Genomic DNA, 15,633 nt, shown 5'->3' on the forward strand with positions numbered 1-15,633 from the left:
AAGAGCCACAGTACAGGGCTCTGAAATGGCATAACCTGAAAGGGATCTAGGAAAAAAATGCAAACTAGGTGCTCCCTTGCCTCATCATGTCGGATGGAAATAGAATTGAGATTGTCACCTTCCTGGCATTTATGTATTCTGATACATACCTATCACCAAAGAGAATGCATTGTGCATTTGTATTGCTCATGCATTATGGATTTTTGCTGTCAACTTCAATGGCTTGCTTACAGGTCAGACTAAGAGCCATGTAAGAAACCTGTCTGTGATAGGATATGAAGCAGATTCTGAACTTCAGTTTGGTGAGAGGCTGACAAAGTGAAATGGCAGTTTAGGGGTGGGCATGTTCTCCATGCAGGCTGTAATTCAGCCTGCATGGAGAACCTGAAAAGTGTGCATGACTGTTTTGGGTGGCATGAGAGGGCCGACCGCACATTCATTGCACACTTAGGAGGGTTGTACCGCTCCTCCCCTGCTCTTAACATTAGTTATTGTCTCTGGGACTTGGCCCTTCTGGCAGGTTCACCCCTAAACTTTTTGCTTTTACATGTGACCTGGTTTTAGTTGTTTTTGGCTTCTGCGCACTTTAACACTGTGTCCCTGTGTAAAGTGCGTGTGCAATCTGAGTGCGTGTGGTGAGATTGGCTTGCCCTCCCATAGGAATGCATGGGGAATATGTGTGTCCATGGTAGTTCCTGATGTGTGGGGAGTGCAGGGGCGAGTTTGGTATGTGCCAACTCGTGAGATAAAATGCTGTGCGTCAGTGTGTGCAGATTTAATGTCTCTAGTGTAGAAGTGCCACTTCTAGAAGTTGGCATGTCTGTTCAGTGAATGTGAATTGACTGTCTGGCTTGTGATTTGCTGGAGCTGGCTGGTATGTCTGGCTCCAGGTGTCAGGATGGGTCTGCCCGGTGGTGAATGGGGAGATCTGCATGTTGATGGCAGGGAGGAGCTGCACCTGGGACCTGAATAGGGCTGGGCCTTCCCTCCACAATGCTGGCTCCGCCCCCTGTGGTGCGTCTGATGTCCCTAGACTGTCCTGTGAATAGGGAGAGGGGCTGAGCAAAACAGTGCTCAAGAACCGGTTGTCACTGGTTCTCCCCTTGCCCTACAGCTCCAGACAAAGGAAATATGTGTATAAAAAGGGGGCTGTGACCCCAGTTAAAATGTTCTGTGGATCCTGACTTGAGGGGGGCTTGCTACTGCTGCAGGGCGCCAGGAGGAACCGCCACTGGGGACTGCCTCCCTGCTGGAGAGCCCTGTGAGCTGGCCCCTGGGCCCAGCCTTTGCCCCCCCTGCATTTTGAAGGACTTTTCCTTGCCCTGCAACTCTTTTGGGTTTGCCTTTAAACTCTACAGGACCTTGCTGCATCTTTCAGCACCTTGGGAGCGCTGTGCTCATTCCCCTTGTTGACCCGTGAGGAGGGAATCCCCTGGTGAGGGATTCCCCCGTGATGCCTGCCTGGCGGGTGCCCACCCCGCTTATTTTTGTACTTTATTACAGGTGCCCACCCTTTATCGGGCCGCTTGCCCTTTATTTTGATACTGCCCCGTGTGCTGGTGCCCACCCTGCGTCTTCGATTTTCCATCTAAATTGATTCGGGTGCCCACCCCATTTATGAGAACCTTAGCGGGAGCCCACCCCGCATGCCAGTGTTATTTTTTCATGCTCGAGGGAGCCTACCCCTCATTTCGAGAGAATTCACCCCGCGGCCCGTTCGTCCGAAACCGGAAGTCAGGCAGCATTGCGCCTGGCAGCGAGCGGGACTTCAGGTTTGCTGGAGTAAGTCGTGCGCACGCCGCCGTTGCCGGATGAAAGCCCTGGTGAAGAGAATGGAGGCAGAAGGGTGCCCACCCCGCCTGCGTGGTCGCTGCTGGGTGCAGCCAGATCCCCAGCGAGGTTGGAGCGAGAATGATCCGCTGAGCCCCCATCAGCCCCGGTAAATGAGGGCCGGACGGGCCATATCCCATGAGAGGACCCACCGTTGTGGGCCGCTCCAACGATGTTGGCATGATTGGATGGGCCAGGGGGCCCGTGGTCTTTTCCCCTTAGGTTGCCAGTGAGGGCACCATCATTGTGTTTCATTGTCTTTCCGAGCAGCCCCCCCCTGATAGGGGGCTCGCTCCACCAGGGGGCACATCATTGTTTCACAGGTCCCGAGGGGCCTTGTCCTTGCCCGCATTTGCACACATTGCCCCTGGAGCCTCCGGGGCCCCAACGAGGCCCTAGTTGTTGCAAGGCCTGTGTTTGCCACAGCACCTACAGAGCCTGAGTGGCTCCACCGGGTACACATTTATTTAAGAGCGCCAGCAGGCTCCTCAGTGTCTGGGGGCCCGTTCCTACTCTTTTTGGGGCGCCTAGTCATTACAGGAACCAGTGTGCTCCAAGGGGACATGATTTTCAGAGCCTAGAGGGCTCCAACGTGTGGCTGATTGTTTCCCTGAGCCCCGCGGCTCCAACATTTGGCGCTATTTGTTTAAAGGGCTACTGAGAGCCCTTGCCGCATTTCTTCCCTACGTCACAGCTGCCCAGCAAGTAGTGGGCAGCTGCACCGTTTAGGTACTTCATTTCTAGGGGACCTGCTTCTGAATCTAGGAGTGAGACGCACTCCTTCGCCCCTACTTTGGCCTACACCGCTGCGCAGCACTTAGTGCCAGCTGCCACGTTTAGGCCCTAAACGCATGCGCATTCTTCTTTGGCTGAGTGCGGGGACTTCTTAAGACTGAGACGTAATTGTTAGCTTGACAGTGATTTTGAAAAGGCAGCAAATGAGAGTGTAGGGAGATTCCTAGAAAGAGGATATAAAGATAATCTTCTGCAGGAAGCATTGAATCGAGTGAAAAAACAATCTAGACTGTCGCTTTTCGCCAAAAAAGACCGATCCAGTGGGGGGAGGGGGGCAAATTCAGATTGATCACCCCTTATTCCACGAACTCGAACAGACTGAGGGCCATTTTGAACAAACATTGGCATGTCTTGAAGACCGATAACATCATTGGTCCAGACATACCAGCTGCTCCATTGATAACCTTTAAAAAGGAAAGATCATTACGAGACCAACTAGTCAATAGCCACCTTGACCCATTGGTCAAGAAGACTAGGACTTTAAAAGATGCGAAAGGTTTCTTCCCGTGCGGGCGGTGCAAAGATTGCGCCTGCAGCAAACGCACCCTGACATATGAGGTTAAAGGTTGCAAAGGAGGTAGGAGGATTAACAAGTTTGTGTCCTGCCACACTAGTCATGCTGTATATTGCCTACATTGTCCGTGCAATTTGAAATATATTGGAAGCACTATTAACCCAGTCAAGCTCAGAATCCTTGAACACATGAGAGCTATTGTGAACAAGGACTTCTCCTAACCTGTCGCCCGACACTTCACTATTAAGCACAACAGCGATAGGAACCTCCTACAATATTTTTGCTTGGATTAAGTGCCAGACAATATAAGGGGAGGCAACAAACTACAAAAACTAAGGAGACTAGAATCATGCTATATAGTGGACCTAGAAACGATGGCGCCAGGGGGTCTGAATATCGGAGAAGAAATGGGCTGAAGATATATTGGAACTGAATAGAAACTTATTATGTACAGACCGTAGACTTATATGAATTACTGATATCTGAGATGTGGCTGGCCACTTGTAAGTACTGTTGATTATTTCCTGAATGAGGTGCCTTACCGCCATGTATGTGATTTTCTAGGTATTGATGAAAAGTTAGTCATCTTGAATATCGTAATGCCAAGTAGAGAGATTGGGAGAAAGGTGGTGTTTCATTTTATTTAATTCATTTTTATAACAGAATCGGAAGTTGATTGTTGGGATCACTGTCTGCCTTTTTAAACCCAATGACATGTGTTCATGAAAACTGAATGAGGGTGTGAGCAGCCATATTTAGGCTGCAATTGCCGATCCACGGCTTTGATTGAGAAAAGTAACATATGATATGCTTTAGTAAATGAATTTATATTATAATTCTATGCATGTGACCAATAGCAGGAAACGTTTAGCCCTCATCAATGTGGATACGTGGGCATGGGTAGACAAATCCAATAACATATCATTCTGCATGGTAACATTTTGTAAATAAGAGGGGGTGCAATCCTCGTTGGGGATTGCAAGTGCCGATACACGGCAAGATTATGATGTACACATGTTAACTAAGTGTGAGACAATGTTGTTGTTTTGAAAATAATATGCTGGCATTGTGCGTAAGACAGATTTAAAGATGGCACTCAAGTTAATATGCGCAGCATAGTCCCTCGCTTATCTTTACTACGCAACACAGGTTCCTTTAAAATGGTGCCGCGCGGCACGTTCTTTTAGACACCGAGGAAGGGACGCTTCCCGAAACGTGTCTGTCTTGATATTAAATCCGTTTAAGCTGAAGATCCCATGAGTGCTGTATTTCTTCTCATCGAAAGAACCTTGGGGGAGAATTTTGGAGCATTGATATTCACGCGGTACACCACCGCGTTACAGCACCCGCCACGAGAGTGACTCGCAGGATGGTGTTTTTGGAGCAGTTATATATATAAATATAAAAGAAAAAAAAGAAAAAAAAATATATACATATATATATATATATATTTATACAAATTCCAAAGTTCCCAGAAAGGATTTAATGCGCACTCGGAAAGAGGATAGAAAACACCAAGTTTATTTTTTAGTAGTCGCAAGCATGTGCGTGTGTTCCAGATACGATATATCTCTCGCCTGCATAAAAAGCAGGCATGCAGCTATACCCTGCTCGTGGTCGATTATGGTATAGAGTGAGCTCACATCCATAGTCATAAGTGTGAGCCCTTCCTCCCATGTTATGGTAGAGATTTTGATGGACAATGATGGATATCAACACGGTAAACAGAACCATCATTAACCTCTCTGATAGACTTTTAAGTGACTCTGATAAAAGTACACTATGCTTAGGTTTGTCAATTTGTCCGACTGAGCTGTTTAACTATTCCAATACTCGAGTTGACATTTTTAAATTCGTAAGAAAATTGAAATTAAAGAAATGGCACTCAATGTACAATAGAAAACCACCAGATGGAGAGGCTGAGTCATCTGAATCAATACAACTCACGGTGGGCGATAATGAAATGCTACACACTGTATATGAGTTAGGAGATGTACCATGTGAAGATAGTAGTAACTTGGAATCACATACTCCAGATGTATTGAGAACTGATATGGCAGCACATACAAACTTTAGACCTAAATCTGTTTTTTGCCCTATCATGCCTCATGACAACATAGATACCTTTCATGAGGTTGTGACCAGAGAGCTTATAAAACAGAAACATAAAACTGCCAATAGTACTAAACACAATTTCAATGTAACAAAATCACAAAGAGACTTCATCCTATCATTAGCAGAAGACGATACGATTGTCATCAGACCCTCTGACAAAGGGGGCAATATAGTCCTTTGGGGACGTGAAATGTACATTGCTGAAGCTCATAAACAATTGAATGATGCCAACTACTATTGAAAAAGCAACACTATTGAATACAACCAATGTATCACTAACACATGGGAGAATTTAGAGAAATGGCAGAATGAAGGACTTATCACATGGCATGAGTACTGCTTTCTAAAGAGAGATTACCTAAGTTACCTGTTCTATACCTTCTGCCGAAGGTACATAAAGATCCGAGGAGACCACCGGGGAGACCTATAGTTTCCTCATTAGGCAGTGTAAATGAAAACATCTCTAAATACATCAATCATTTTTTACGAGATTATGTCAGTGCACTGCCTTCACATATTGAGGACACTAATGATTTCCTGAATAAAATCTCTACCATAACATGGGAGGAAGGGCTCACACTCATGACTATGGATGTGAGCTCACTCTATACCATAATCGACCACGAGCAGGGTATAGCTGCATGCCTGCATTTTATGCAGGCGAGAGATATATCATATCTGGAACACACGCACATGCTTGCGACTACTAAAAAATAAACTTAGTGTTTTCTACCCTCTTTCCGAGTGCGCATTAAATCCTTTCTGGGAACTTTGGAATTTGTGCAAACTTTACCGGCGCTGGGGTCCTGCCGGCATATGCGCCACCGACTACGGGAACCATTCAAGAAGGATCCTCTTGGGTTATGGATATATATATATATATGTATATATATATATATATATATTACCTACTGGCGGTCGCCAGTAGGTATATATAGTTAGGATTTTTTCCCTATGGGATTTTTGAAAATTCTATGTCTAATAACTTTGGCGTTTGTAGACGGAATTGGCTGAAATTTTCAGGAAAATGGAACATTTTGTTTCTGAGCAGCCCCTGAAAATTCGGGGGGGTTTCGTCAAGGGGGGGCCGAGAAAAAAGGGGGGTCCCAAAACGTGTTTTTAACATTGAGTTTTCCATAGGGCGGTTGGCCTCACTTTTAGCCCGAACGGCTGAATGGATTTGCACGAAACTTGGCAAAATTGTAGGGACTGGTAGCCCGATGTGCCTTTTGTAGGTCTCAATATATGTGCTACAGTGGATTTTGAGAAATTAACGTTCAAAAAAAGATATATATCTAGAGCCGCGCCTGGAGCGCTCCCCGGTACGCGTACCGGGGAGCGCTCCAGGCGCGCCACGCGACTTGCGCACGGCAAGCTGATTGGTTCTCGGGTGTCTGTAAACATTCGAAACAGTCCGCAGCGGCCGCCATCTTGTGTCTCGGTAGGATTGAGACACAAGAGGTGGCAAAAATCAAAGGGGGAAATGAGCAAGAGGGGGCAGGGTACACACCCCCTGACCCCCTAGGTTTCATGTGGGGGCCATAAAAGGCTCCCGCGGGTGAAAATTTTTTTTTTAAAAAAATTCGATTTTCGCGGGGGTGAGCGCCCGGTACGCGCACCGGGGAGCGTACGGGGGAGCGTACCATGGAGATTAAAAATGACAGACTTTTAAAAAAATAAAGCTTCTTTTTAAAAATTGGAGGTAGTTCTGAAAAGAACTTTTTTTTTGATTTTGTTGTTTTATATATTTTTTTTGTTTTTGTTGTTTTATATTTTTTTAGACTTTTTAAAACAATTTTATATTTTTTTTTGATTTTTTTCAAGGGAAAAACAAAAACAAGGATTCCAAAACTGCTCAACAGGAGCAAAAAAATTTGAAAATTTAGGGACTGGAAGAGCAGCGGTGTTGCTGTTTCTTTAGGGCAATCAGTTCAACACTCTGCTCCCCATAGCAGAGCAGCTCGTCACAGTCTGTGCACAAAAATTTGATGCCCGCAAACACCGGCTGAATGTTAGGGACCATTCTTCCACGGGGTGGTCCCGAAGGTGTTGCTCCACCAGTGGAGGTGCTGCCGCCATCTGTGGGTACATTCCGTGCCAGCTCTCTGACACTCTCCCTGGCAAAGTTGTTAGGGTGTCTTCTTTTCACATGCCGGATCAAATTAGCATTCCCAAAACTATATTTTTTCAGAGGATTGCCTCTGGATAAACTACTCCCACATATTTTGCATGTTACTTTGGGAGCGTTGACTTTTTTCTGTCCTTCTGGGATTTCGTAAAATTTCCAGATGAAATGGGTTTTTTTCTTTTGCTGAGGAGGGTCCTCATCTAAAAATCCCTCTGAATCACTGCTGGATGACTCTCTTGCAGCCATTGCTGGAGATCAGAAAAGTAGGAGATAGAGTAGACACAACAGCTCTTGCTCTCTCCAAGTACAAAGCAATAGTGAGAGAAATGGGTGGGTTTCACACAATTTGGAAAAAAAAAAGTTCTGGACCAATGAAAAGTGTTATTTTAAAGTCACATGGTTTGACGCGCTTACGCTACGCGCCCCGGGGCGCGTCTCGGGCGTGTATCGTAAGCGCATCGGGGCGCTTACGTTGCGCGATCGTATGCGCTTCCGGGTGCGCTTACGCGGTGCGTCATAAGACGCATCTCGCGGCTACGCGATACGTGTCTTATGACGCAAGGCGTGGCGGCTACGCGATACGTCACGATGTTGTTTTCGTTCTCGGCAATAGCGCTTCCGGGACGCGCATTAGTACGCGCCCCGGGGCGCGCCGCAAGATTGCGCTTACCCGTGCGTTCACCTGTCCGCGCCCCGGGAGCGCACTAAAAATAATATTAAAAATAAATAAAAAAATTATAAAATATAAAATTAGATTTAAAATGTATTATTTTTATAAAGATTTGCTATTAAAAAACCTATGAAATTCACTGAAAAAACCATAGGTTATAGACCATATATAGTTAGGAATTAGCATTTACAAAACCTTGAAAATTCACTGAAAAAACCATAGGTTATAGACCATATATAGTTAGGAATTAGCATTTAAAAAACCTTATTTTACTCACACAAAACCATTGAAATTCCATATATAGTTAGTTGTACTAACTATATATCGCGCACCCGCAATCCACTGCTGATGATGTCACATATTACATCATTCATGACATGGTCAGTGACATCACTGATGACATCACTGATGACATCTCAAATGACATCACTGATGACATCACTGATGACATCTCATTTGACATTACTCATGACATCATTCATGTGATGATACGATGAACCTCTTCAGACTCTAATATAACCGTAGATACACTCAGTGTAAACAGACACTCACAGACTGTCACTCATCCATGGAGTTACTCACACACCTAATCAGTCTTGCAAAGAATCAATCACACCTCCATTTGCTCAACTATATCGTTAAACACACCTTACTTATTGAAACATATAATAACACATATTTACTCTGTTATACAATCCCTGATACAAGTTCACAATAATCCATACAGCCACTCACACATTCACTGGCTCTTATGCACAGTTATTTATATATGTCAACTACCACATGTACTGTGTTTTACATATGTACTTACTTTGACATGTAGCACTGAGATATCCATTCACTCACCAATACACTCATGCACACAGTAAACCGCCCATACAGCTGTTTCCACATGCACTTTTGAACCCATACATCTAGTGAATCAACTGCTCACACATCTATGCACAGAGTCATACACCTCCCAGCCACCCACACACACACTCAGTCTCCCATACAAATACTTGGCCAACTAATCAATAACCCATATAGTTAGTCATATAGCTAATGATCAACACATGCATCAGATTACAAAACAACAGACACAATGGTGCACAATTTAAAACAGTTTAGTCACTAACCCATGCACTCAGTGAGACACATTTAATCACTCACTTATACAGTCAGTCATGCACCTACTAAATACATCATCCAGACACTTATACATCCACTCATTCTTCAATATATAAGACATATTTTAACTTTACAGAAACATACAGTCACTGGATGTTGTCATCAGTGATGTCATCAGTGATGTCATTTGAGATGTCATCAGTGATGTCATCAGTGATGTCACTGACCATGTCATGAATGATGTAATATGTGACATCATCAGCAGTGGATTGCGGGTGCGCGATATATAGTTAGTACAACTAACTATATATGGAATTTCAATGGTTTTGTGTGAGTAAAATAAGGTTTTTTAAATGCTAATTCCTAACTATATATGGTCTATAACCTATGGTTTTTTCAGTGAATTTTCAAGGTTTTGTAAATGCTAATTCCTAACTATATATGGTCTATAACCTATGGTTTTTTCAGTGAATATATATATATATATATATTACCTAGTGTAGGTCACCACTAGATATTTATAGTTAGGATTGTTTTTCCATAAGAAAAGCTTTTCTTTGCATAACTAATCACTTCAACAGAATTTCCATGAAACTGTCCAAAAAGGTGCGACTTTTTGACTAGTTTGTGCATGGCAAGTATCGTGGTGATCCATCAAGCGGTGACCTAGGAGAAAGGGGTTCCCAAAATGTAAAATCCCCATGTGTTTTCCATAGATTTCATTAAGACGGGCTGCAGCAAAAACAGCTGAACAGAATTACACCAAATTCGGAATGAATCTAGATTTTGTTCTGCAGATTGTGCTATTTGTGATTTAGTGTAAATCCGTTTAGTAGTTTTTAAGATATTAAGGGTAAAACAAATATAGATATTTGGACAGTTGGGCTTAAAAAAGGAGCATTCTGATTGACCCAGGAAGCTTTATTTTTATTCGGCCATCTCACTCCCACGGGAGTCAGACTCATGCAAGAGTGAGCACTCTGATTTTCTGCCAGCAACGTGAGAAAAATGTTGCTAGCAGGCAATGCAGCATTTGGGCACGTAGGAGCTGATGTATCAATATTAGGAATAGTAAGTCACCATTAGGAAATCGCTATTCCAAATGAATGAAACTCATAGAGCTTCATTTATCAATTGCTAGTGAGTGTGGGAGCACTGCCTGCTCTTAACAAATGTTTTTGCAACTCTTCACAAAGGGGAAGAGGTCCCTTGGGGACACCTTCCTGTTTGTGAATGGGTTACCACCTACTAAAGTAGGCAGTGAAATGTAAATGTTTAGCAACCGCATTCCTGTCGATAATCATTCTTAAATACCGCTGTGATTCAGTTTTAAGAAGGGACACCCTAAACACACCCTTTCCTAATACTGAATAAGTATGTATTTGCAATTCCAAATTGTGATTTGGTTTCTGTTTCTGAATCACAATTTAGGAATGATACATACCAAAATGCATTTTTCCGTTCGCAAATGGCTCACTTATCAGAATCGGCCCGTTTGCGACGGAAAAAATGCTCAATACATCTGCTCCCTAGTCACCAGTCCAGGAATTTAAAAAAATTGCCCAAGGGGACCGAGTAGGGATACCCTGGCCCACTAGTTCCCACAGGCAGGACCCAGAGGGACCCCACTTGGCCAAAAAAGAAAAAAATCAGCAATAAATGCGAGGCTCTTGCTGGTACGAAGAAAACAAAAATGGCAGATAGGCCACATTTAATTATCTTATTCTCCAGGGTGTCTACCCTTGGGTTTGATTTTTTTAAAGGGGAGGGAGACTGTGTGGAGTCTCCAAAGTCCCTGGGGAGCTCACCCTGGGACCAACATTACTTTTTATGAGAAGGGGGCTGCATGGACCACCTTCCTGAGCCTCAAAAGGCCCTGGGGCCCACACTGGGAGAGGATTACTTGAAGGGAGGGGGCCCCCATCCCTGAGCCAATAATGGCACTGCGGATCCTATCCCCCAAGGCCAGCTTAAGAGCAAGGTCCAGAGGAGCCCACCCCCAGGAAACAGCGGTTTCTCTTCCCAAAGAGGTGCTGGCAGGGAAAACCTATGTGTGCTCTCATATGGCGTAGCATTTCCAAAATTCCCACCAAGCGGCAGCAAACGTATCTGCTTCCAGCAGGCGAGAGCTTCAAAAATGCTCCAGCTTGCTTGGAGCAGAATTTAAATCCATTAACCTGCCTACGCTGATGTGGGCAGGGAAACTGAACTAAATATTGCTCTCACCCATGGGGAGCAGCATTAGGAGCTGCTCCATGATGGCAGGAACAATGCCAGTGCTCTCTGGATGCAAGGAGCTGGCTGGGGTTGCGGGGTTCCCCCAACAGCCCCCAACAACACTATGGTGGGTGCCCTGAGTGGGCACCAGGGCACCAACCTTTCAGAGTGCAGGCCAAGGGGGATGGGTCCCTGGGGTCAAAAGAAGCCTGGGGAGGGGTGCCACATGCCCCCTCCCCCTGCTATATGAGCTGGGCCCTGTGAGATGGGGTCCCAGGGTCGGAAATCAGCTTGGAGAGGGGGCTGAGTTCCCCCTCCCCTTCAAAATAATGCTGGGCCAAAGAGATTGGGCCCCAGGACTGAAACTGGCCCAGATAGGAGGCAGCATGCCCCCCTTCTCCTAAGTATGACACCGGGCCCTGAAGGATGGAGTCTTGGGCCTGATATCAGTCAAGGGAGTGGGGCGCGTGCCACCTTCCCATGAAAACTGTGATATATCCCCCCCCCTCGAAACAATAACTGGGCCTAAATTGGTCCAGTGAACGACCACATTCCCCCTCCCCTTAAAAAAATGACACAGCCCTGGGATCTCTAGGGCCTAACAAGGCTCGGGGAGGGTGGCCACTCCCCGCCCCCATTAATTAAAAGACAAACGGCCCTGGGGAATGGGGTCCCTGGGTCCAGGCCCTATTGCCAGTCCCTCCCTGTGCAGAGCTGAAGGACATGCGCAGTGCAGGGCTTGCTGTGTCTGGAGTGTTTATTTTATTTATTTTATTTTTAGGTTTAAAAAACCTTAGACGTTCACTGAAAACAACCAAAGGTTAAAGTAACGTAATGGTTAGGTGTAATAAAAAGATCATTTTTTGTTTGCTGTCATTTGAGATGTCATCAGTGGTGTCATAAATGATGTCATAGAAAATGTCATGATTGATGTCATATGTGTGATCATAAGTAATACAAAACTATTTTCAGCTTAACAGAAAGATTCAGGTACAGTTATTCCTTAGGGCACACTAACTAGTATGCGTTTTAATATTCAAAACATTGGAATGATCCTTCAAGGCATGATCTAAACTAAGAGTAGAAATACCTCATTATTACATGAAGAGAGTAGCTAATATTTTAAAGGGAGATTCAATAAGAAAACAAAGCTCTACTACCATCCTACCCCCAAGATCATTCCATCGTCTTTTGGCATAATTACACATAGGCCATGAATACCAAACACATAGGGGCAGATTTACAAGCCTCTTGTTCCTCATTTACGCCGCCGTTGCGTCACTTTTGTGACGCAGCGGCGGCGCAAATCCTGCTCCATGGTGCGGGGATACTTACAACGTGACGCATCTGGGAGATGCGTCACGTTGTAATGCCCTGCGCCACATGTATGCGTTCCTGTGCAGGGGAGGGCGTCCGGTGCAGGAACACCTCCTAAAAGTGGCTGAGTGAAATCTACAAGATTTCACTCAGTCACTTTTAGGCCCATGCTGCGTCAAAACCCTGCGCCTGCCTGAAGCAGGCGTAAGGATTGACGCAGCATTAACTAGATAGAGCCCCCAGAGCATTGCTGGAGCTGCGTCGCGCTTGTGACGCAACTCCAGCAATGCATCACTTTTACGGTACAGATGCGTGACGCATCTGTGCCGGTTTTGCCCCATGGTGTGCCGCATTGTAAATGTTGCGCATCCATGATGGCGGAGCTGTGGCGCACAATAAGTGGCGCATCCCTGATGATTTGCAGGGATGCGCCAGTTATTGTAACTATGCCCCTTAGTTAATTGAATGAATACCTATTAGACATCCTTGACTTTCAGGTTGGAACTGAAAACTGCTGTTTTAACAATATAGAAATCCTACTTTCTGGCACATTTGTCACGGTCAAATAATCAGATACTAGTACAATACTTAGCATGATGGTGAACAGCTTAATGAAACCAGATTGTTCCCCTGCCAGGGTAATTACACCTGTTGAAGTTTGCACTGAGTAAAACTCCATGAACCACCACTGGCTTAAAAACTAATGCACAACTTGTTTTGGAGAGAAATGAACATGTGTCTGAAAGAGTACCCGAGAATGGTATCTGAACACCTCGTTATGCTGACTAATGATACAGATTATGCAGATTTATTATGTGGTGAATGACACCAAAGTCACCTGAGAGTGCACAATACTCTCCCCAACCAGGACTGCAGTGTTTCATACTGTGTGAACAAGCATGTCCCTATGTGTCTACTCAAATTGCAAAACTGGTAAGAACTAACCAATTTGACCACAAATGACATCCTTACCTTTTTGGCTTTCACAAGCATGCCTTCAAAATGGATAGATCTATGTGACTTACTGAAGGCAGATCTGCATCCTATTGGTTTGTTGTGTGTGGATATGGTAGCCTTGAAAAGCAAGGTAAAATATGAATAATCCCAGGCATTGTGCGGAGACAGTTAATGCTGATCCTCTTTTCAGCTGGAAACTGATGGAGGCGATTGATTTAATGGAATATGCTTTTTTCTGATCCTACGTACATCCCAAGCAGGTTGAATTTGCACATGCCTAAATCCTATCCTCTTTTTATTTGGGTGGACATAGTGCTCTCATACAATCATTCATTCTGAAAAATCATCAAGCAATTTAAGGTGGCTTGTTCTGTCAAATACTACTTACTTCTTTCACTGTGATCCAAATGATGTAGGAGGAAACTATTTTGATAATATGCAATTCCAAAATCCACCACACAAACACCTGGAGTTTATGAAAATATTCCAGGAATTTTAAGAAAAGCACAGTTAGACGGTCAATCACAAGATGCCATTTGTTCTTTAGATCTGCAAATGAAAGACAAACACAGAGTATTTTGTAAAGACACATTAACCTCTTGAAAAACTGAACATATTCAAATACTACACAGAAAGATAATATATTTAATCTGTCTACGCATAAATTAGAACTATGAGGTGGGACACATAACTGAGATTTGACACTTGTAAAGCTCCATTAACGTGGTAAGTTTATGCATTAGACAGATGTATTTCAATCTGCTTTTCCAGCAAGGATTTAGACTTTTTTTCAAATACACTGATATAAGCCACTTCCTTAGGAAAAAACAATTCAATAAAACCTAACATATCCTCTCGTATGTCTTATTTCTTGAACTAACGTTTAATTTGAAATATTCACTATTTGAGAACAACAGAAGGAAAAATAGCAAGAGAAAAAAATGTAAATTCTTCTTTCTCTGAGAGAGGTGGTTTCTGTGGATCTAGAGAGCCAATTTATTTAATGAATGAGTGAATAAAACTGAGATTTAATGACTTTCTGTCATGAATACAGTGCCTTTTCCTATGTGTACCTTGGCTGACCTCCCTCTTGTATGTGTCCACCTCAAAGCTGCTAATCACAAAACAGGACCGAGAGATGGAACATTGCCTGCACCTCCTCCCTGGTCCCCATTTCCCCTGAGGTCATCCAACACAAATCACAAAGGAGTAAATGTCCCAGGGCAACCCAATCCTATTTGCAAATCAGTAACCTACTTATTTCAGATTTGGTAACTGATCAATGGTTGCTAACGCAATTGCGGGTGTAAACCATTAAAGCATACACTGTACCGAATTGCAATTAGGAAGGAATGCCTTTTTTATAGCCATCCCTAATTGCGATTCAGTATGTGAGTACAAGGTGCTTTTACAATCTGCAAAATGGGTTTAAATTATCTTCAAACTGTGTTTGGTTTTATATACGGTGAGAATTTAATAAACAAGTGCTCTCAAAAAAAGAAACACTACTGCAAGTCCATACATATAAACACGCAAAAAAGTAAAATTCTGTGAGCATGGTCTTAGGTCCTACACAGATATATTCTCTTGCACTTTTCAGGAAACCTTTCTATCACTAAAAATAATTTTCCATTGTGGATTAGAATTCTCAGCTGATATACTCTGACACTTATTCTTTATAAATTAGTTGTTGCCTTTCTATAGATCCTTGAATGCTCCCAAGTAAAACAAATCAGAAAATAGAGTCACTGACAGGAATGTTTTACAATAGAAACTGCCTCTGACTTGTGGACATGGTGGTTGAGGCCAGCATGAATTTCTGTTACCTTTCATTTCTACATAATGAAAAATTATGACATTTTGGATCAATGGGTCCTTTATGTGCCGCTCTTTGCTTTTTGAGGCACATGCTTAGATTGCTAATGCTTCCCTAGATGTTCACAGTATCAAATTGTGTGTAATGTGGCAAAAATGCACACT

The 15,633-nt window shown here is 43.8% G+C and overlaps 1 protein-coding gene across 2 annotated transcripts in view; it reads right to left on the reverse strand.

Annotated features, from left to right (window-relative positions):
* Positions 1-15,633, reverse strand: part of PIEZO2 (piezo type mechanosensitive ion channel component 2) — a 1,179,452-nt gene that overhangs the window by 325,483 nt on the left and 838,336 nt on the right. For both annotated transcript variants that reach the window (XM_078688152.1, XM_078688151.1), the window contains one exon: positions 14,042-14,202. In XM_078688152.1, coding sequence (XP_078544278.1) covers positions 14,042-14,202 — 161 coding nt within the window. The remainder of the gene's footprint in view (positions 1-14,041; positions 14,203-15,633) is intronic.

Source organism: Lissotriton helveticus, chromosome 4_1, assembly GCF_964261635.1.
Source record: "Lissotriton helveticus chromosome 4_1, aLisHel1.1, whole genome shotgun sequence".
In the NCBI taxonomy this organism is placed as follows: Eukaryota; Metazoa; Chordata; class Amphibia; order Caudata; family Salamandridae; genus Lissotriton; species Lissotriton helveticus.